This window comes from Urocampus carinirostris, chromosome 20 (genome assembly GCF_059441175.1).
Source record: "Urocampus carinirostris isolate Australia breed hairy pipefish chromosome 20, RoL_Ucar_1.0, whole genome shotgun sequence".
In the NCBI taxonomy this organism is placed as follows: Eukaryota; Metazoa; Chordata; class Actinopteri; order Syngnathiformes; family Syngnathidae; genus Urocampus; species Urocampus carinirostris.
In genome coordinates, this window is record NC_142368.1 from 19036225 (window position 1) to 19060710 (window position 24486).

Genomic DNA, 24486 nt, shown 5'->3' on the forward strand with positions numbered 1-24486 from the left:
CTGTCTCATCCTCTCTGGTATTTTGCTCCAGCCTCCAGTATCCAATATCAATCCCGCCTGCCTCGTCCTGCCCGGTATCTTTCTCCAGTCTCCAGTATCCGGTATCCAGCCCATCGGTCTCGTCCTGTCCGGTATCTTGCTCAAGTCTTTGGTATCCAGTATCGATCCCGTCTGTCCCGTCCGGTATCTACCCGTGTGTCCTGTATCGATCTGTTCTGTCCGGCCTCGATTTTGTCTGCCTCTGACTTTTTTGTCTTACTTCTTCCATCTAGCGATCGCCGCATCCCTGGCATTTGTTTTCACGCGCATGACTGCCCCATTCCCGTAAAATAAAGCTTGTGTGAAAACGTTACGCGTCTGGGTCCTGCGTCTGTGCGGGTTGTGACAACATTGTTTCTTTGGATAGTCATATGTCAAATCGACCATCAATCGATTGTGGCGTTCCTCAGGGATCCGTCCTGGGACCGATGCTTTTTACATTATAGATAAATGACATATGTTCAGTATAAAAAAAGATTGAATGAATTTTATTTGCTAATGACACAAAAATATTTCTAAAGGACAATTTGGTAGTATAGCTACAGGTGTAATTTGTAGTATTTCTGTTGTAATATTCTTATAGTAGTACAGTATTTTTGTAGTAATATTTCTCCTGTAGTTTTTAATAGTATAATATTATGTATTTGTATTTTTTGTATTTCTGTAGAAGTATAATTCGTGTATTTCCAAAGCAGTGTTTTAGTAGTATTTTTGTAGAATTTTTGTAGTTTTCCCATAATAGTACTTTGTCATATATTTTTTTGTGTTTTTGTCGTATTAGTGTTGTTGTCTTTTGTAGTATTTCCGTCGTTGTATTTTTTCATATCCCTTTAGTATTTTTGTAATATAACTGTAGTTTTATTTTCATGGTATTTTCATAGCAGTATTTTGTCCTATTTCTTTCGTATTTTTGGAATATTACTGTAGTTGTCTTTTTGTAGTATTTCCTTAGTAGTATTTTGTCATGCATCTTTCGTATTTTTGTAATATTATTTTAGTTTTCTTTTTGTAGTATTTCCTTGGTAATATTTTGTCATATTTCTTTAGCATTTTGTAATATTACTGTAGTTGTCTTTTTGTGGTATTTCCATCGTAGTATTTTTTCATATTTCTTTAGTATGATGATTGATGATTGATTGGATTATTTAGAAGCATTTCTGATTTTAATGTATTTTTATATATTTTAAATGAAAATATTGACTAAATATGAGAACTTTTATATCCATTATAAAAAGGGGCAGCGCTTATTATTAATTTTCTAAATTGTGTATTCTTCATATTGCCTTAAAGGAGCGTTATCTCAAAGTAAAATAACCACAGAATGGGTTTCCTCAATATTCTCTGGTTGATTAATAAAACTCAAATACAGCCAAACTGGGTTCTTTTCGAGCGGTGCTTTGTTTTGGCGACACCCAGTGGACATATGAAAGACTGCAAGTAAACGCTATGCATTGCATTGATCTCTTCTTTCAGCATTGTCTCACGAGCGAGGCATAAGCGAGCCAAGCGGCTGGTTAGGGCCATGCTACTACCACTAGGGGGGGCCCAAGAGTGGTTCACTTTGTGTGTCCACTCAAAAATACTACGACAGAAATAAAACAAAGATACTCCACAATAACTACAAAACTAAGTATCAAATATATTATGTTGCTTTCATTCTGTAAAAAAAATAATAGTATATAATTACTACAAAAATACCATACTACAAAATACTATTACAGAATTATTGACTCCAAAAATACTACTATGGGAATACTACAAAAATTCTACAAAAATACTACTAAAATACTGCTTTGGAAATACATCAATCCTACAAAAAAAACAAAACAAAAGGAAATACAGATAAATATTACTATAATATAAATAACTACTAAAGTAATATTACTACAAAAATACTACTACAAGAGGTTTGCAACAGAAATACTGCAAATGACACCTATAGCGATACTACAAAAATTCTCCCTTGAAAATATCCCCAAAATAAAACTACAGTAACGCTGTGCTACAAAAATACTACAGAAATACTACAAAATACAACAGATAGTAAAACATAGTGAAAAAAAAATACTAAAGTAATACCACGAAAATACTATAATCATAAAACTATTATAATAATACAAAAATACTACAAATAATATGACTTATATACAACAAAAAAATACTTTCGAAATACTGAAAAAATACTACTATGGAAATATTACAAAAATAAAACTACAGTAAAAATACTACAGATACACAACATTCTTATATGGAAATACTACAAAATACTACAGAGATAGTAAAACATACTGAAAAATAATACTACAGCAATACTACAAAAATCCTATAATCATAAAATTACTGTAATAATACAAAATTACGACAAATATACTACAGATATACAAAAAACATTCTTATATTCAAATACTACAAAATACAACAGAGTACAAAAATACTTAAAAAGATAATACCACAGTAGACAAACAAAAGTACCGTAATCATAAAACTACTGTAATAATACAAAAATACTACAGATATACAACAAAAAATCTACTTTCCAAATACAAGACAAGTAATACAGAAATACTGAAAAAATACTACTATGGAAATACTACATGAAATTACTTCAGAAATACTACAATACCAGTACAAAAATAAAACTACGGTAACACTGTACTACATAAATACTACACATACAGAACAAACATTCACATAGGGAAATACTACAAAATACAACAGAGACAATAAAAAATACTAAAAAAATAATACTACGGGAATACTACAAAAATACGATAATCATAAAACTACTATAATAATTCAAAAATACCATGAAAAATACTACACAACAATAAAAAATTACTTTCGAGACACTACTAAAATGCTACTATTGAAATACTAGATAAAATTACTTCAGAAATACTACAAAAAAGTACAAAAAAAAACTACAGTAACACTGTACTGCAAAAATACTACAGAAATACTACAGATACACAACAAACATTCTTATAGGAAAATACTACAAAATACAACAGAGATAGTAAAACATACTGAAAAATAATACTACAGCAATACTACAAAAATACAGTAATGATAGACCTACTGTAATAATAAAAAAATACTACAGATATACAACAAAAAAATATACTTTCAAAAAACAACAAAAGTACGACATAAATACTACAAAAATACTACTATGGATATACTACATGAATTCACTTCAGAAATACTACAAAGATAGTCCAAAAATAAAACTACAGTAACACTACAAAAAACTACAGAACTTCCATAAAAATCCCACGACATAAATACTACATAAAATCCTACAAAAAAATCTTGAAAACTAAATAACAAATGAAGTGCTTAAAACAGGGACACCGTATACTGGTTTTCTCAAAATTTGATGAAAGTAATCTAGTAGTCTATCAAGTAATAGGGTGCCCGGATCTCATTTTGCCTAGGGCCCCATGAAGGCTTGTTGAGCCTCCCCTGCCTAGCAGTCCTCACAGTTTAACTATGTGTCTGCTGCCATCTAACGGAGAACCTTTTAACTGCATCTCAGTTCACGTGTTTCATGCAATAATGATAGTCACTTGGACGAAGATCTTGATGTTCAATCCAAGAAGATGTCATCAATGGGCTTCCTCTTAAATGTTTTAGGAGGACGTCTGTCGCCTTCATCTCCAAATGACCTCCTTGGAGGTATTCAGCCTTCTTTGTCTTGTTTTTGGACAATGTCCATATACATTTTGGTGGGACATCCAATGGCAGATGTCCTAACGGTCTGGAAGTCCGGAGGCTGTCTTTGTTGTCGCTTGTCCTAAAGGCCTTCAACCATCTAACTCGTGGTCTTATCTGCAGCCTTCATTTCCATGAGATGTTCCCTGATATTAAGTGAAGAAGGTCCCGTTTCCATTTCCAATGTTCTTCACAGTAGTGGTCCACGACCCTCTGGTCGCAAACTGGCGCGGGGCCACACTTAGGGCAGGGATGTCAAACTCATTTGAACTCGGGGGCCACACGGTAGAACAAACATTCTTTCGGGGGCTGGACTAGTAGATTAAAGAGAAAGATAGAAGGGGAAAGCGAGAGATAGTGATAGAGAGAAGGGAAACATAGAGGGGAAATCAAGAGAGAGAGAGAGAGAGAGATAGTGAAAAGCTAGAGAGAGAGAGAGGGAGGAGAGAGAGAAAGAGAGCGTGTGAGAGATTGAGAGAGAGAAAGCAAGACTGAGAGAGAGAGAACAAAAAGTGTGAGAAAGAGAGAGAGAGAGCGAGAGGGACAGGGAGAGAGAGAGAGAGAGAGAGAGAGAGAGAAAGCGAGAGTGAGAGAGAGCAAAAAGTGAGAAAGAGAGAGTGAGAGAATAGAAAAAGCGAGAGAGTGAAAAGTTAGAGAGAGAGAGAGAGACAGAGAGCGAAAGTGAGAGAGAGAGAGAGAGAGAGAGAAAAAATCCAGAGAGAGAGCGAGAGAGAGAGAGATAGAAAGCGAGAGTGAGAGAGCAAAAAGCGAGAGAAACAGAGATAGAGAGAGTGATCAAGAGAGAGAGAAAGAAAGCGAGAGTGAGCGAAAAGTTAGCCAGCGAGAGAAAGAAGAGAGAGTGTGAAAAGCTAGAGAGAGAGAGAGAGTGAAAAGTTAGAGAGAGAAAGAGAGACAGAGTACGAAAGTGAGAGAGAGAGACAGCAAAAGTCCAGCGAGAGAGAGAGAGAGAGAAAGAGAGTGAAAAGCTAAAGAGAGAGAGTGAGAGAGAGAGAAAGAAAGTGACAGAGGGAGAGAGCAAAAAGCCAGAGAGAGAGTGAGAGAGAGCAAAAAGCGAGAGAAAGGAGAGAGAGAGAGAGAGAGAGAGAGAGAAGAGAAGGAGAGAGAGCAAAAAGTTAGTAAGAGAGAGAGAGAGAGAGAGACAGAGAGTGAAAAGCTAGAGAGAGAGAGAGAGACAGAGAAAGACTGAGAAAGAAAGCGAGAGAGAGAGAGAGAGAGCAAAAAGCCAGAGAGAGAGAAGAAAGAGAGAGAGAGAGAAAAGCTAGAGAGAGAGAGGGCGGAGAAAGAGAGGGAGAGAGAGAGAGAAAAACTGAGAAAGAAAGCGAGAGAGAGAGAGAGAGACCAAAAAGCCAGAGAGAGAGAGAGAGAGAGAGAGAGAGAAGAGAAGGAGAGAGAGTGCGAAAAGTTAGCGAGGGAGGGAGAGAAGAGACAGAGAGAGAGAGAGAGAGAGTGAAAAGCTGGAGAGAGAGAAAGCGAGAGCTAGATAAAGAGAGAGAGATCGAAAAGCGAGAGCGAGAGAGAGAAAAGCAAGCAAGAGAGACATACAATACTTTAAAAATACTATTTCAAACATGCCACTGTTTTTAATACCATAGTACAAAAATACCTCTACCGAAATATTAGAAAAAGTAGAATAATACAACCACAGTAGTACTATAAAAATACTACAGGTACACTATAGAAATACCTCTGAAATACTATTTTGGAAAAACAAAAAAGTACCACTGTCGAAAAACTACGAAACACTACAAAAATAAAACTCAAATGAAAACCAGAGCGGTAAGCAGCAAGACGGCAGACAAACCCTAGGTATGGATTCCACTGTGTAAAAGAACTACACGTTTCTCGAATCTATAATTTTCAATAAAATTTGCTATGATGGTTTATGTATTTTCGCCTAATATTCAAACAAATGTTTTTTGTACCACTAGGTGGCACAAAATATTACACACTGACCCTTTAAGAGTGTCGAAGCTCATTTTTTTCCCAAATAATGGTTTCAAAACAAGGTGCGAGCAAAGTTATTTTATAAAATTGTCACAAAATTCTGTGAACAAAAATACCATCGTATTTACCCTCAGTGCAGACGGCACTGGGCGAGAGAGTGCGTGTGTATAGCGCCGCCCATTCTTATTATTCATCCAATCATATTGCTGTAGGTGCCTTGCTAGAGCTTCTGGGTGTTTAAAGTTTGTTCTCTGGCTTTTCATCATAAAGTTTCAACAATGAGATTGTTTCATAAGCTTCTATATAAAGGATTATCTAACGATTTACAGCCAAAACCGGACCTGTTGTCTTGACACTATGAGTGTCAAAATTGTGTCCTATATGTACGATATGTAGAAGGAAGAAAAGAAGGAAGGAAAGAATAAAGAAAACAGGGAAGAAACAAAAGAAAAAAGAAAAGGAGGAAAAGACAGAGAAGTTAAAAAAAAGTATGAAAAGGAAGAGATCGAAAAAGAAGGAAAGATGACGGAAAGAATAAAAAAGAGGAAAGGGTAAAAGACAGAAAATAAACGATAACATAACAAAAAAAGAAAGAAAAGACAGTTAAAAACGTGTAATTTTGATCATTATTCAAATAAATATCCTTTATCCAAAATAATGAAGCTCGTTCCACCACAAGGAGGCGCTAAATAGAACACATTGTCCCTTTAATAGTCAAACGGGTTTTCATAACTAGGGTGATGCTATTCATCTTTCTACCGCTAGAGGACAGAAAAACACCACATGACAGATAGGACGGCAAATGCAGTATGCTCCATGAGTATAATTCAATGAGTGTAAAATCAACTCCTAGATTCGAACACTAATACGTGCGAAATAATCAAAAGGAACATCTTTCCATTGACTGAGTTATAATTTTTTTGTTGTTTTGTTTATTCAAGACGTAGGGAACGAGGTGATTTAATGAGGAAAACCCCGCAAGCTATGTAAAAAAAGCCCTCTTTTGTACTTTGCATCAAAGACACACGCACACACAAAAGACGAACAGGCGTGTGCTCATTATCCCCTCTGTAAAAAGATGAATACATGCTAAACATACTTTCAACGAATCGAAAGATATCAAATATCAACCTCATCATTTGATTTGGAATGTGAAAAAAGTTTGTTAAAGTCTAATAGGTTTCGAAAAGGAATGAGTGTATAGTAACGTATGTAAGACCCCAAATCGCTTAGATTTGAGCTCTGAGATTTAAAGGGTTGTTATGTCATATTTTGAACCTTTAAATGGTAAAAAAACTTGATTGATTCAAATAATAATGAAATATATTTACATTAAAGATACAGTATTTGTACTTAATTAAAGTCTAATAGGTACCAAAAATGAATGAGTGTATACTGACGTATGTAAGACCCTAAAATGAGTATAGTAGCGTTTACGAAGGGTGTGACCGTGTCTGTGCGAGAGTATAGTTGGACGTGTGAGAGTATAAAATCATGTGTGTGAGTATCATAGCCTGTTTGAGAGTATAACAGTGTGTATGAGGGAGTAATTTTTGTGAATGTTATGACTGTGTCAGTGTGAGAGTATCGTTTTGCATGTGTTAGAGTATAAAATCAAGTGTGAGAGTATAGAAGCCTGTATGAGAGTATAATACTGCTTGTGAAAGATTATAGTTGTCTTTGCGAATGGCATGACGGCGTCCGTGCGAGAGTAAAGTTTTGCATTCGTGAGATTACAAAGTCATGTGTGAGAGTATCATAGTTTGTATGACAGTATAATACTGTGTATGAGGGAGTATAGTAGAGTTTGAGAATGGTATGACTGTGTCTGTGTGAGAGTATCATTTTGCATGTGTGAGAGTATAAAATTATGTGTGAGAGTATAGACGAAGAGTAGTATATTGGAATGAGAGAGTATAGTAGTGTTTGCGAATGGTTTGACTGTGTCCGTGCAAGAGTATAATTTTGCATGTGTGAGAGATAATCATACGTAGAGTGTGAGTGTATAAAATCATGTGTGAGAGTTTAGACGCCTGTATAAGAGTATTACAGTGTGAATGAGAGAGTATAATAGTGTTTGCGAATGGTATGACTGTGTCTGTGCGAGAGTATAGTTTTGCATTCGTGAGAGTATGGAAGCCTGCATAGGAGTACTGTTTCACACTTCCTGTGATAGATTATAGTAGTCTTTGCGAGTGGTACGACTGTGTATGTGGGAGTTTTACAGCTGTGAGAGTATAAAATCAAGTGTGAGAGTATTGAGACTGGGAGGTCGGTGGTTCGCGCCCCGGCCGAGTCATTCCTAAGACTTAAAAAGTGGTCGGCGGCGCCCTCTGTTGGCTGCGGCTGCATCGGCTCGCTACAACGGGTCAGGTGCAATCGACATTTCGTTCTGTGTACATTGTTACACAGAATGACAATACAAGGAAATTATTATTATTATTATTATTATTATTATTATTATTATCATAGCCTGTTTGAGAGTCTAATACTGTGTTTGAGGGAGTATAGTAGTTTGAGAATGGTATGACTGTGTGAGAGTGTCATTTTGCATTGTGTGAGAGTATAAAATCGTGTGTGAGAGTTTAGACGCCTGTATAAGAGTACTATAGTGTGAATGAGAGAGTATTGTAGTGTTTGCGAATTGTTTGACTGTGTCCGTGCAAGAGTATAATTTTGCGTATGTGAGAGATAATCACGCGTGAGTGTATAGAAGCCTGTATGAGAGTATAATACTGTGTATGAGGGAGTATAGTAGTGTTTGCGAATGGTATGACTGTGTCTGTGAGAGAGTATCGTTTTGCATGTGTGAGAGTATAAAATCATGTCTGAGAGTATAGTATAAGAGTAGTATCGTGTGAATGAGAGAGTATAGTCGTGTTTGCGAATGGTATGACTGTGTCTGTGCGAGAGTACGGTAGCGCATGTGTGAGAGTATGACGCGAAAGCCAGTATGATTGACTTCTCAAACAGGCAAACACGTTACCAAACGCCAAAGGAACCGCAAGAGATCAAAGAGATCAAAGAGAACAACTTGAACCCATCCATGCTAGCACGTATGACATATTGAACAGCCTTCTTCTAAATGATGAGCGGGGGCGGGGGGGAATGAACAGGCTATGTTCAAAAGCTTGTTTTGTTTACTTTCAGGCTGAGTGACTTTCTGCAACTCGACTGCTTCGATACATTAGAAAGGGAAAATCCTGATAAAAGAGACTGCCGAGTTAACTGCCAACTGCCATTTCCGTCCCGGCTCTAAGGATGATGTTTCATCGTTGTTATTCCGGTCCTTGGGAAATCGGATGTCACGCCCATCGGGTGGCATTTAAATCAGCCACCTGTGTCGCTTTGTCACTCACCAGGGGTGGGCGCTACTGGGAAATTCCGGTATCGCTCTGTTCCGAGTAAACACACGATAGGCTCGACCGATACCGTTCTGATACCGATGGTTTTTCCTTGAGTAGTAGAATCTAGGGAGATACAGTTTTAACAAAGGTCCGTTGTGAAGCTTGGACTTCCTGACTTTGTCGGGAGAATCCCACTTTTCTTAAGTTTCGTTCTTGTGGAGCCACGCCCCTTCCTTATGAAAAACAATGGTCGGGCGTTTTCTCGAGGCTTATTTGGGAAAGACTTGAAAATCTCCTTTATTTGATAGAGGCTCTTTAACTCCACCCGGGGGAGTAAAGCCCACATTAAATCCCACCCCCACATTTGCATATTACCCTATTTTTATTACAGCGTGTAATTTCCGTAGCACTATTTAAATACTCTATATCAACACGTTATATTGGGTATTTTTGTATTCTATATCTTTTATTTTATTTTTCAACACAAGGATACCGCTGGAAGTGTGAATTTCCCTACGGGGATTAATAAAATATCTATCCATCTATCTATCTATCTATCTATCTATCTATCTATCTATCTATCTATCTATCTATCTAGACATCTATCTATCTATCTAGACATCTATCTATCTATCTATCTATCTATCTATCTATCTATCTATATTTGTGTCTTCACAATAAAAGTACTGAACTGCGTTGCTCAGCCCTGGTATCCTCGCCCCAAAATCTCCCGGAACCCGGATGTTGAGCACAAAGTGTCCTCCGCGTCGCAAAACCAAGTAAATAACACAACACAATGCAAATGAAGTTTATTGAACACCAGTGTTTGTTTTTTTAAATCCAAGACTTCAACATATACAGTATATATTGTCAAAATCTTTCCAAAAAAGTAATTTAAATATTTATATAAATTTTTACAAATGTTCAAGAGCGCGTCCGAGCGCTGCCGTTTTCGGAGGGTGTACAAAGACTTGGACATGCACGGGGAATAGGAGTTGTTGAGTACCTTTTAGAAAATAGTGGACTTGGACATATCTCAGACATTAAAACCATTCTCTCCCCTAAAAATACTACTTAAAAAGGATTTACACTCTCACATTTGTAGTTTGTGTTGAGTCATCAGTGTGAATTTATTAAAAAACATTATGAGGTGATGCATACTGTATATATATATATATATATATATATATATATATATATATATATATATATATATATATATATATATATATATATATATATATATATATATATACATATATATATATATATATATACAGTGAAGGAAATATATATTTGAAAACCCTGCTATTTTGATATTTCACCCACTTAGAAATCATAGCGGGGTCTAAAATTTTCCTCGTAGGTGCATGTTCAGTTTGAGAGAGCTAAACTAAAAAGAAAAATCCAGAATTCACAATGCATGATTTTTTTAACAATTTATTTGTGTGATATAGCAATTTCAGACCCCTCTATGATTTATAAGTGGGAAAACAGTAGGGTGTTCAAATACTTATTTTCTTCACTGTATATATAATTATATATATAATTATATTGGCCAACTAAGCAACGTTTAAAAACGGGGGTCACCAACATAAGACTGTGATGAGAATTTAGAACCTTGCCATTTTCCAAAAACGTAAAGTTTAAAGAAATAATCTTCGTGAACGTTGTGATAAATACTAAAGTGTATTTTAAAAGGGAATACCATCTGTTAAAGGGGAAGTTAAATTACATAGTCAATTTACAATGAAGTAATGAATGTATTTCTTTTGAGGACTGGCTCTTTCGGCCGGGCTCACTCAAAAGATACATCACTTTCGGCTCCCGGGAGGCTCTTCGGGTGTACAGTTCCCAGGTGTCTGTGGAGGTTGTCGGTTGAAATTTTGATCATGCAGACGAAACATTCCGCTTTGGAGCCGTGGATGGAATTAAAAAGAGTCAAAATTTGGCTCTTTTTCTGGGTTTCGCTCATTTATTTTTAACTCACCCTTCCCTGCTCTACTGGAATTCAATTAATGATACTACCATCCACAGACACAAAGAGTGAGAAATGATATCTCGCATATAGACAAATCACGTGCGCCTTTTAAAAATACAAAAGAACGAGGGGGAGAGAAAGCGAGCGAGTCGGCTCATAAAGCCGTTTCGTTCGCCAACGACACATCACTGCTCTGTGATTTGAGATGACATTATTTATATAATGACCAATCACAACAGAGTTTGGGATCGTGATTGTTGAGGACTGAGATGGATTCTAGACTTTACTGCGTTTAGAAATTCGACATAGAATGTTAAGATGATTGTAAGTTGACTTCCCCTTTAAGTTTGTTTTCTCAATGTAACTGGTAGCCCTTTGGAATCAACAGTACCCAAGAAGTAGCTCCCCGTTTAAAAACTGCTGGTGACCCCTAGATTATATTCAGGATGCCTCAAAAAATGAATACATTTTAGCAGCCAGTAACTAAAGTATTTATTCTATCTTTATCGACTGATCCTATCGACACGATGGATAACAGTCAAACTTGACTTTGAAGAAAGGAAATTAATTCTAAAAGAAGTTACTGGATGGATGGAAAGGCAATTATTCAATTGAAAGCCACATGTGAACGTTTATGGAAGAATACGCAAAAAAAAACTCGGGGGAAATGTCTAGTACAGCAAAGTAACGCATTGTTTGTGACTGAGTCCGCAGCTGTCAATCTTAATGTTAATTAAACTTGCATTAACATATACGCGATAAAAACTTTCCTGAAACAAATCTCATTGTACTGTACTGAGAAGAAGCCTGTATAATCACAACAGCATGTACACAGAGAGCCATGCAACTTATTTTAAGCTCTCCCATCCCTTGCGAAACTGACAAAGCGATAGAGACGAAACCAAGTATATCTATGACTATATTTAAAAAAGCATGGTACATAAATGCTTGGAATCTTCCTAACCTGTAGTATTTGTCAATTGAATATTCTAGTGCAGGAGTTGATAAATTATCGGGTTGTATTTTTCACATTTGACTGTATTTGACGTGTACTGCATTCTCATATATCCAGTAGCATTTTAGAATACATTTCCTTGTTTTTTAAGAATCCAAGCCTGGCTGCCATTACTTTGTTGTTTGAGTATAGTATATAAATATAGAATAGAGAATTGAGTTACTGATTCTAAAACGTGTACACAGATTTTTTGGGACACCCTGTATATCAAAATAAACATTCAACTACCCACCCACCAATGTCACATTTAATATATTGGAATGTCCATGTGTACATGATCATAATTATTAAAATAAATAAATAAATAGATAAATAAATAAATACACACATATGCACATGTACAACACACTAGAGGTAAGATCTTAAGCCCGACTCCGATCCCGACCACCAATTTTAGCCTGGGCCTAAAATAACGAATAAATATATGTTTTTAAAAATGTATACGAAAACGATGTCTGGGTATTCAACTAGAAAAACAAAAATACACATATTATACCACACTCTTGCAATGAATTTTAAAGAAATCCTTCCTGTCTGTGTGTATTATCCACCAGTCACCGTCTCTCTGCCTCTGTCTCCCTCTCTTTTAAAGTGCTGCGCTAGATTCTTAAAGACATACTGCTGCTGTTGTCTAATCCCCAATTTTTAAACCTTTTAAAATGAGGAAAGGCCTTAAAATGTCCCCGTCAACTTTTCTCGTCCATGATGGAAAATTGAGACCAAGAAATAGTAAAAGATAGAAAGGTTTGTTTAACTTAGAGACAGGCTTTCGATTATTGTAATTCACCTCTCCTCCTCCAGAATCCTCACGGATAAAAATATGACGTTTCGTTTTTTTCGGGCTCGGTCCAGCAAATCAAGTTACCGGTCGGGTCGGGCTGGATTTTAAATCTTTACCTCTAAATCACACACACTCACAAACACAGATCCAAGGCACGGGAAATCAGGCGGGTAGGACTACTCGTTTTTTTCCGTTTTTCCGTCTTTGCTCTGAGGCTCGGGTGCTTTACGGAGTTGCGACTTCTCCGAGCCGCTGTTTATCTGTTGGTCGGTGGTTGCGCTCGTTTTGCCGCTTGAGTTTTTGTCCAGGTAGCTGAGCATCTCGCTCAAGACAGTTTGGAAAGTGCTGAGGGCCGCGCAAACGGCCGGGGTGCCGAAACCGTGAGTAATTAGGCTGTCGGGTAGAAGAGAATCAAAGTTAGGGGATGGGGGATAACAATTAATGACAGTTATAATCATTAGAATATTCTTTTTATATCATTATATTTTATTCTTATTTTATACAGTATATAATTTTATATTATTATATTATATTATATCTGGATTGGAACAGGTGAAACTAACGGTCTGACACCAGAAATAGTTAAATGTTATGGTGCTGATGATAAGAACACAAAATGTTAATGATGAATAAATGTTCATCGAAATGTTAATAAAGTGTGTGTTGTACCGCAGACAAACAAGTGCAAAATCCAAATGTGCACTCATCATCACCAAAAACCTGTCTCATCATCACTTTTCCCCCGTCCTTCAGCAACTTCATTAGCTCCCAGTAAACCATAGAATCACATACCAAAACCTGCTTTACATGGCTATTCATAACCTTGCCCAGTCCTACCTTTCCGACCTCCTCCACACTGCCACGCTATCCCGCACCCTCAGATCACTCTTCTCCCTCCATCTCACTATACCCCCTGCCCGCCTCAGCTTCACGGGGAGCAGAGCTTTCAGCCGCTCTGCCCCCCAGCTCTGGAACTCATTGCCGCCTGACCTCCGTATATCCGCCCCCCCTTCCACCTTCAAATCTGGCTCCAGAACTTGAGCAAATGGTGGAGTTAAAGCTGCTTTAATTGTCGAGATTAATTAATTGATTTAGAGATTTAACTCGGAGTGACATGATTAATGCTTCATCTCTTGACGGCTCTTGTTCTTAATTTGAATTCATTTGACTTTTGTTGATTTTAACAACTTAACTTTTGAGGTCATAGTGAGTAAATCTTGAGTTAAAGCTATATGGCTCCTATAACTCAGAGTTAGAATGAGTTTGAGGCTTAAAGAGCTAATGCTTTAAAGATGCTGTAACTTTTGAAATAATCTTGAGTTAAAGCTTTAAAGTTGCTTTAACGCTAGAGTTGGCTTTAACTTTTCCATTTTTTTAACTAATGTTAAAGGTTATTTTTATTTATTTATTTTGTATTTTTATTTATAATTATTTTATTTATTTAAATTTTATTTGGATTCATTTTTATTTATTTATATTTCATTTATTTTTATTTGTGATCATTTTATTTATTTGTCTTTTATTTTTTTTATTGTTTATTATTATTTATTTTATATTAGCTAATGTTTGAAAGCTGCTCTAATTTCTTTATCCAAATATTATTCAAAGCTCTAGCGTTTTACAGCTTCAAAACTAAGCTTTTAATTGGGTTATGTGTTCATAGCTAATGTAACACCGGAGTTAGCTTTTGCGTTTGAGCTAATCCTGAGCACATATTTTAGTGAAAGTAATACTGTTGCTCGATCTTAATCTCATTTAATGTTTGAACTCAGAGTTGAAACCTGAAAGCTTTAACCTTTGACAGCTCTAGTGTTCAGTTCAAACTACTTTCACTTTTAATTGCGTTAAATGTTTCAACCTATTGTAACACTGGAGTTAGCTTTAGCGTTTGAGCTAAACTTGAGCACATATTTTAGTAAAAGTAATAATGTTGCTCGAATTCTCAATCTTAATTTTATTTGAGGTTTAAACTCAGAGTTGGAAGTTGAAAGCTTTAACCTTTGACAGCTCTAGTCTTCAAATCAAATTACTTTCACTTCTATCTGTTTATAGCTGTGTTTAGCTATAAACACAGTGATGTGTTTATAGCTAATGTAACACTGGAGTTAGCTTTAGCGTTTGAGCTAATCCTGAGCACATATCTGAGTAAAAGTAATAATCTGGCTCTAAATCTTAATCTAGATCTTATTTAAGGTTTAAACTGTGAGTTGAAACTTGAAAGCTTTAACCTTTGACAGCTCTAGTGTTCAAATCAAACTACTTTCACTTTGAGTTGGAGCTACCTACCAAGTCCATCTGAAGTTCTCCACTCAAAGATGAAGTTGGCTTCTTTGAGATTACCTTTAGCTGTTTGGATTGATATAAATCGATAGATCTCTGGTGTTTGGTTACCTGAAATGTGTGAGGTGTCTCTGAATGTCCAAGTCCAGGATGGGAGTCGGTCTGGAGGAGCCCAAAGGAGAACGATCTTGACTCAACAAGTCCTGGAACTCCTTACAGATTTGCCTGAGAGGAATAAGTGAAATCACTTTAAACTCCAGCTATCAACCTTCTATCTGTCTCTCTCCATGTTTCCCTATATCTCTCTTTCTCTATCTCTCCTTATCGCTCCATCTCTATCCCTCCCTATCCCTATCTATCCATCCATCCATCCATCCATCTATCTATCTAACTATCTATCCATTCATCTTATCCTATCTCTCTCTCTTTCACTCTCAATCCATCCATCCATCCATCATTTTTCGCTATTTCTCTATCTATCAGTAGATATGTCATTTCTTTTTTGTGGGAGGGAACACTGTGGACCACTTTACAACAAAAGTAATTTTTTTATAATGTATTTTAATCTTTTTAATATCAATATTGTGATTGGAGGAAGGAATATACGGTACAACGTTTGCTATGGAAAGTTCAATTTGCACCTTTCGTATCGCACATCGGAGTACCGAAAGCAACAGGTAGGCCGTCACAGAACAAAACGAAACCAGGAACGGCGTCGGGGACGTTCCATTGACAAGTTCGAGGTTGCGTTTGTGTTTTTGTATGCTCACTTTGTAGCCAAAACCATTTTCTTTCTTGCGTTGCTTTCTTTCGACTCGTTGTGCTGGCGGGCCAAATGTTCGCCGACCGCCTTGCTGGGAAACTCTGTTTCGCAGGTATAACCAAAGTCTCTTGCTAGGTGGAGTGCTTCTCCTGCATAAAAACATCACAAATTGATAAGGGGGATCAGTACAAAGAGGAAATACACTGGTACCTCTTCATTTGAGCTTTAATCGTTCCGGGATGGTGAATGTTGCTTGAATTGCTCGCGTGACAAGCACATTTTCCTGATATGATACGATTAAAAACGAATTGGCCCTTGCTAGATTTCCGGAATCATCAAAGGGAAGCCTAAATAGCTAAAAACACATTCAAATAATAAAGATAAAAAAATTGTCATGATTACCGATGTGAATCACCTGTGCCTGCTCCTTTGCCGCCAACAGCTTCGGACTCTGATTGGCTCCCGATCAGTACTTGTACCCACACCTGTCTGTCCCCTTTTGTCAGTCCGTCTGCAAACCTCAGTTAACAAGAGGCAAGCTTTTTTCGACCCTGACTGCCACCTGTCCCGTTTTTTGCTCCTGTCTGTCCCTCGGCTTGGACCCGTTTTTGATCCTGACCACTTCTACTCTCCAACTTTCTTAGGCCTTTCCCCGATCTCAGTAAAGTTAGGCCCAATCCCATTCCTCTCACTTGGCCCTGAGAACCCTCCAGTGAGGTCCCTTCATAGGGAAGTCCCCTCAGTGAGTGGAGTGCAAAGTGAAGATTGTCCCCTAAGAAATTGGACGGGACTTGCAAGGCTGAACCGTGATTTTCTGCAGTTATCCTACACTACGGTTTGGAGTGTGAAGATGTTTTTCTTTTTGCGGCTCCCTCGGTAGATTCGTGCAATGTTTATGTTTTAACGCGAAAATGCGATTTTCTATTGCATTTATTTCTAACCAAGATATCTCAATATATTTCGTTGCAAATGCATGCGTAGTTGTGGAAAACTACTTACATTTGTGCGGTTCCTTTCCAGCCATGTTTGTTGATATTGAGAATTCGCAAAGCCTTCTGGGTAGTCACTTCGCTCCAAGTGAGGTACCGACCTCCCTCGATCTGAAGTGGTTATGTCATGGGTTGAGGGCACTTCTCCCTCGGTCTTGAGAGTATTGGGACACATCCCATTTTCACGTGAATGTGCAAAACCGAGTGACTAGGGCAAATAGCGAGTGAAAGTGAGAAGAATGGGACGCAGCCTTAGTATTTTACGATTTCTCGGACTTCATTCGTTCTCGAGATAGCTTTACTCTATCAGAGAAACAATCACAAATAAGTTTAATTTACAACAAATATGCCAGTGTAGTGTCATCAGTATGACACCGAGCTAAGCTACCAAAGAAGAACTGACAGTGGATGTGATATTGAGACTTGAATTCCCTTTTCTGGATGGTGAAAACCGCAAAAGTACAATACAATGAATTGAAACCATGTGCTGATAAGTTCACAAAAATGAAGCCCATAATGTCACGGTTGCCATGGTGCCCAATTGGCCCCGCCCGTGTGGTGCCAGCTTCTGTCACGGTTGCCATGGCGCGCAATTGGCCCCGCCTGTGTGGCGCCAGCTGCAGCTTGTTGACAGATTGGCTCCCTTTCAGTATTTAAACTCTGTCCTGTCAGTCCCCATTTTGTCGGTCCACCTGCGAATCTCTGTTTTTACACGGCAAGTCCTTTTTCGCCTTTCACGTGTTTTTGCTCCTGTTTGTCTCCCGCTACGATCTGTTTGATCTCGACCACGTCTGCTCTCCCGTCCCGGCTTTCGATCTCTTTTTCTCCCTGACCACGTCTACTCTCCTTTCCTGGCTTAAGACTCGCTTACGACCAAGTTTTTGCTCTCCTGTCCCGGCTATTGACCCATTTTTCTGTTCCCGACACCGCCATCGCTCGTCACGGAAGATCCACTTCCGCGTTCAGAGCTACCTGCAACCCCTTCCCTTTCTTCCAAAAAAAGTTGTGAGAAACGCAACGCAAGTGGGTCCTGACTCTGTTCTGTTCCTGACAAAAACTACAGTATTAAGATAAGTAAGATAACATTAAGTAGATGAAATGCGAGTTGACTATGAGGAAGAGTTACTGATATCCGCCTACCTGTCAACTTACCAGCATTTCCCAGCATTTCCCAGCGTTTTTTGATTAGTTCAAGTTGGGATCCTATATAAAAAAATTAACATAAAAGAAACCCATTTCGACTCTAGTCCTGATCGTATCGGTCTCTGGTTGCAAACGACAACGTCATCGTAGATTCCTAAAATTGTCGCGGAATTCTACAGTCTGTCTTGGTTCTGGTAAACAGTTGTGTTGTGTTTGCAAGGTTTATTATCTATTACTAAGGGAGAATTGCAACCATACTACGGGAACTAATTGGCTGAGGTTGACAAGTATGAGATTGAGAGACTGTAGATCAAGTAATAATGATTTTCTTTTAATGCGCGTTTTAGGTGAAATTCAGACATTTTCAGATGCTCGCTGTGTTATTTAGAGGCTTTACAGTAGCGCCCCTCCTCCCCCTCTGTGTGTGAGTGTGTGTCTGCGCGGTGCCTCGCAAAGGAGGAGAGATCCGTGTTTTAACCCTCCCACAGGAACACCGGCGCGCGATAAATGAACAAATCACGACAGCTCCTCCAGCAAAAATATCTCATTCTTTTCAGCCAGCGTGGACAGTTGACTGAGGCTTTGGGCAAAAAATGATCGTGCTGTTTGTGCATGATGCCTCGGGAGCGTTGTACCTTGCTGAGCAAGTGGTAATGTCATTGCGAGACGAAACACGAACATGAATTCAAGGATGAGTCTGACAAGACGGAAACATTAAAACGCGCAGTGTCCAGGTATGGCCAATAAACACAGACCCTGAAGACCTTTGTCACTGCTACAAACACCACCACTGAAGCAAGCTATCACATTGCTCACTGCATGGCAAAGCACGGAAAACCATTTACTGATGGCAAATATATTAAAGGTGTGTGTGTGTGTTTCAAGTTTTGATTAAGAGATAAGAGAATAAGATTTTATTGATGAATAGTATGGTAGCTGACCATATCACTTGTAGTTTGATTGTAGTTCATTGTTGATGAAGAATGGTTGAAGTCATGGATGTCTACAGGCCTTTCCACATGTTGCTCACATTCATACTTTAGTTTGTTGATGAACAAGAATAGTGGAAGATAAAATTGGTCAGTTATACGATTTCAATGTAAATCCATGTGGACTGGGGTAAGAGGACAGCTCCGTTGGATATACAAAAAAAGTTGTGCGAGTCATTAATCTTGGTGTGGCACACTGATTTACAAGGACATTTGAAAGTGGCACTCCACACCGAAAAGGTTGCTGACCCCTGCTGTAGATCATGCGTAAGAACTCACTATACACTTCAAGTTTCCGTAACTTTGAACCACTTAACGATCACACACATTTTCAGCTTGTAGTAGTTTGCATGCGCAAACGGTTACACGCTGATTCTGGAGGTGTGCAGTCGCAAGCAGTGAGCGGACTCTGGTGGTAACCTCTGGGACTGCTCGTGACCTGGATTTTCCTTCATATAGCAAAATTCTCGCATTTAGAAGTGCCCGTACAAAGAGGTACCAGAGTAAAATAAATACGTATATGAAAAAGGAACTCACCCTCCACCAGGGATGTGAGCAATGTGACATTCGCGGCTTTCCTCCGGCCGGCGGGCAGGTTGAGGCCGAGACGGTCTAACTTCTCCCGAAGACAGCGGCCACCGTTCTTCGACTTGGCCCTGCGGAGAAATCGGCAACTTTCATCCATCGTACCGTATTTTCCGCAATATACAGCCCCCAAACCGTGTTTTTTCATATATAACACGCATCTGACTATAAGTCTTATGGAATTAAAGCTAAAGTAAGGGCTAAGGTTGCAAAATAATATAAAAACTATTGTATTGATCAAAGGGCAGCACGGCGGCGCAGTGGTTAGCGCGTGTGCGGCACAGTTCTGAGGGCATGAAATCGAACCTCCTGTGTGGAGTTTGCATGTTCTCCCTGTGCTTGCGTGGGTTTCCTCCGGGTACTCCCACATTCCAAAAACATGCATGTTAGGTTGATTGGCCGGTCCAAATTGAGCCTAGGTGTGGATGAGCGAGTGAGTAATTGTCCCTTGGTGTGAATCAGCGAGTGAGTAATTGTCCCTAGGTGTGAATGAGTGAGTGGTCTGTCTCTGTGTGTCCTGCGACTAGCTGGCAACCAGTTCAGGTTGCTCACTGCCTGAAGATAGCTGAGATGGGCTCCAGCACCCCCGCAACCTGAGGATAAGCGGTGCAGATAATGGATGGATGGATGGATTGTTCAATTGAAATACATCACTGATCACAATGGCATTTCATTGGATGCAACGTCAATCAAACTTGCATCCTGCAGGGAGCACCCTGGTTGTCAAGGCATGAGGTTTTATCTCGGACTATTTTTAGTCACAGTACCACATTGTTGATATTATTATTGTCAGACATTAATACGGTCCGTGGTACAGAAAATAATGGAATACAGAAATACAGTATTGGAAGTAATGTATCACCAACTTGCAAAGTATGAATGAAGACAAAGGCATTGTGGGAAGTAATTGCTTTGTTCTCGATTGATTGCATACAAAGGCATTGTGGGAAGCTATCCTGTCATCCTGAAAGATATGCCAGCACATGTTTAAACGTTTGTCACGCGACCTATTTTAGCAAAGCAAAATGTTATACTGATTTTTAATCACTTCTTTTCTCATTCGTCTACCACATCTGGTTCGTGAGTGAAAATAGACCTAATGCCTTTTCATGTGTCCTCTATATCCTTAATGGTCTTGTGGATAATATCCGGTACTTTTCCCTCTGCGATCCGGGTTCGATTCCCGTTGCATGCGATTGTAAACAACCGTCAATTGTTCCTGGCTTGTTGAGATTCGGTGCTCTTACCATTGCTACTATTGATATAGGGCGGAACAGGAGGTAGAGCGCTCATTGCAGGTGATATGTTGGAGTGTCCTTGGGCAAGACACTGAATCCCTAACGCTGCTATCGGTGTGTGAGTGTGTGTCTGAACGGCCTAAGCCTCAGTGACTTGGAAAGCGCTATATAAATGCAGACCACGATACCCGTTGCGCCTTTGTCATGCAATCGTAATCAGCGATAAATCCCACCGATCAATAATCGAACAAATATTGCAACGCATTTCCAATTTCGCCCACATATAAGGCGCGCTGGATTATAGTACGTTCAAATTTCTTGCTAATTTGGGTTTTTCGGTGCGCCTTATTGTCCAGAAATACGGTATATTGCGTTCTGAAAAGTCCGGTTCTGAAAAAAGAATATATGTAGGGTACAGACAAGCTTGATTATGACAACTGCATTATAGTAATGAAAGCCTGAATAAATTAAAGCCTTGCGGACAACCGTTGCGTCTTTAATCGTAGTCATTTGCATATTTAATGCGAGATTTGTAATTTCCCTCGAGTTTCGTTTCTTTTTACTGTTATTGCGCGTTTATCTTCGGTAAAATGCGTCCTATTTTAGATGCATGTCACTATAATGTCACTATATATATTTAGATATTGATTACTTTGTTTTAATTATGCTAAAAAAGAACTTGATGAGCTTTTGGGGGATCAATGGGTTTAAATTAAAATTCAATCATTTAGAAACAAAGCTGGACAAAAAGAGAGATGATGTATCTGTATTTTCACTCTGGCCGGCATCCTGCTTGCGTATCCAGTATCCCGTATCGATCCCGCCTGTTTCGTCGTGTCCGGTATCTTGCCCCAGTCTCCAGTATCCGGTATCGGTCCCGTCTGTCTCTTCCTGTCCGGTATCTTGCTCCAGTCTCCAGTATCTGGTATCGATTCTGCATGTCTTGTCCTGTCCGGTATCTTGCTCCAGTCTCATGTATCCAGTGCCGATCCCGTCTGTCTCGTCCTCTCCGGTATCTTGCTCCAGTCTCCAGTATCCGGTATAGATCCCTTCTGTCTCGTTCTGTCCGGGATCTTGCTCCAGTCTCCAGTGTCGATCCAGTCTGTCTCGTCCTGTCCGGTATTTTGCTTAAATCTCCAGTATCCGGTATCGATTCTGTCTGTCTCGTCATGTCCGGTATCTTGCCCCAGTATCCGGTATCGATGATGTATCCCATAATAGCATTTACTTTAACTGTCGTGGCAATTCTATATTATCATGATAGCCTTTTCTGTGTATTCTCAAAATGCACCATGTGTCAAGAACCGGAACAGGTTCAGGACTCAATCGCGTGATGTTTTCACACACACCTTTTATTTTATGGGAAATGGGGAGTCATGCACGTTAGGCAGCCGCTCTGGCGTGGAAAGACAGGAAGCCAGAGACCAATGAGATTGATGACGAATCAGGATATCAAAAATAAACAGGAGAAACTAGACGGGAACAAGAACTGGAGAAAATAACAACAGGACAAAAACAGACGGAAACAAAACTGGAACCTGAAATTAAACGGGACAAAAATAAAGGGGAACAATACCGGACTGAAAATATCAACAGGGAAACAGGACTGAGTCAGAACCCACGTCTTGTGGGGCAGAGGTTCGTTTGACGGGCTGACAAAGGAAGCAATCGATACCGGACAGGATTGATATCAAAACTTGATATCGAAATGAAACAGGACAAAATAGATGGGAACAAAATCCGGACAGGAAACACAAGCAGGAAACCGGACAGAGTCAGAACCCACGTCTTGTGGGGCAGAAGTTCGTTTGACGGGGTGACAAAGGAAGCAAGAGAGCGCTGAGCTTAATATAGACAGAAAGCCAATCTCTCAACGAGCCGACCCTGGCGCCACACGGGCGGGGCCAATTGGGCACCACGGCAACCTTGACACACATGTTTATAATATTGGATTGGCATAGGGTGCCAGTTCATTATTTGGACTATTATACCTCACTGTTGTTTCTTATTTTGACTATATCACACTTTTTTCATCAATATCAGCCAATCATGTTGTCGTTCTTTGACATCCACACCCTTCAGGGCGGATCTGCTCAGGGAAGTGTCAGGACCAGAACGGAAACAGGACCCAATTGCGTTACGTTTCTCAGAAGTTTTATTAATGGAAGCACTCTTTGTGTCTGTGGATGGTAGTATCATGGCGCGGGAAGCAAGTCGCTCTCGTATTCGGATTGTGATCCGAACACGGAAGTGGATGTTCCATAGCAAGCGATGGGGGTGTCAAGGACGGAAAAACAGGTCGATAGCCGGAACAGGAGAGCAAAAACGTGATCGTCAGAAACGGGTCTTAACCCGGGGCGGTAGAGCAGATGTGGTCAGGATCAAAACGGGTTGTAGCCGGAGACGGGAGCAAAAACGGGAGCAAAAACGGGACAGGTGGGAGTCTGAGTTGGAAAAGGCTTGCCTCGTATACACTGAGGTACGCAGATGGACTGACAACAGGGGACGGACAGGACTGGGTTCAAATACTGACAGGGAGCCAATCAGAACCCGCGGCAGTTGGCACCAAATGAGCGGGGTCAGAGGGAGTCTCATGCTTGGTGTATTTTCTAGCGTTAGCCAACTTTTATAGCTCTCCCACATGTAAGTGGTCGTTTTTATAACCCACAGAAACTTTGACATTTGGCTGATAACACGAATGTGCGAACGGTGAGAAGCAGACAACTGAAGTTGCGGTTTCCCTTTGCCCCTATACAAGGCTTCAAAAAAGGCCTACAAATCTTGCTCTAAAATGTCATAGAGAGACTATTGCTAAGAATGTCTAAAGACTTTTATTGTGGTGGTTTCCAGAATATATTTTGCCAATAAAAACTTCTCGAAAAGCAATTCCTCTCCTGCCTTTAATACTGAAACCTGAAGGATTCTATACATTTGACTATAAAGGATCTAATACGATTGAATACAAGTTACATTTATTGAGTTTAATCCAAGATATATACTGACTGGGCTGTAGTTCAATGACAGGTCACACTGTTCCAAATGCAGAATGTTTTGACTAGGGAATTTTGATAACAGGACTCTGACGAAGGACAGCAGGCGATGTTTTGAGAACAAGGCCCTGATGACGTAGAAACGCTCGGTGTTGTTCTGAGTTTTCCAGACATCGGGTGAGATGGTGGAGCCCACGTTGTGCTTCTTTGGCACGTCCGTGGGAGGAGCCGGCACACCATCTTGCGGGGAGACGTGGGCCAAGGAGAAGAAAGCTAAATGACTTCAGAGAAGGCTTCCCAGAGACTCCGAAGAAACTAAATCGGCTGTTTTTCGATGGAGTACACTTAGTTAAATTGTTAAAGAAATACAATCTGCCCCGTAAAAATGTTGGCTTTCTTGTTCATCTTTTCCATCAAGAAACGAGCGCGCATAAATTGTTGGGTGAATGTAGGTAGTGTTTGGTTAATGGAGTCAGAAAACTGATTCTAACAATTTGGTAAACGCTACATTTTGATAATTAATTCCTAACAAACCTTATTAATAGTAGGATTGTTATAACAGTATGAACAAGTCTACATCATCGTGTAATAGATCTCACTCGCTTTTTGTGATGTAAACCATACAAAGTCATATCTTCAGTCGCCCCAAAAGTAACATAACTGTCAC

General features: G+C 39.2%; 1 protein-coding gene across 1 annotated transcript in view; it reads right to left on the reverse strand.

Annotated features, from left to right (window-relative positions):
- Window positions 1-10321: 10321 nt before the first annotated feature.
- Window positions 10322-24486, reverse strand: part of tfap2d (transcription factor AP-2 delta (activating enhancer binding protein 2 delta)) — a 35607-nt gene continuing 21442 nt past the window's right edge. Inside the window, exons 5-8 of the mRNA XM_088324844.1 lie at window positions 19544-19662; window positions 15893-16034; window positions 15234-15347; window positions 10322-13235 (exon numbers count right to left, since the gene is read on the reverse strand). Of these exons, the coding sequence (XP_088180970.1) occupies window positions 13019-13235; window positions 15234-15347; window positions 15893-16034; window positions 19544-19662 (592 nt within the window). The 3' untranslated portion in view covers window positions 10322-13018. The remainder of the gene's footprint in view (window positions 13236-15233; window positions 15348-15892; window positions 16035-19543; window positions 19663-24486) is intronic.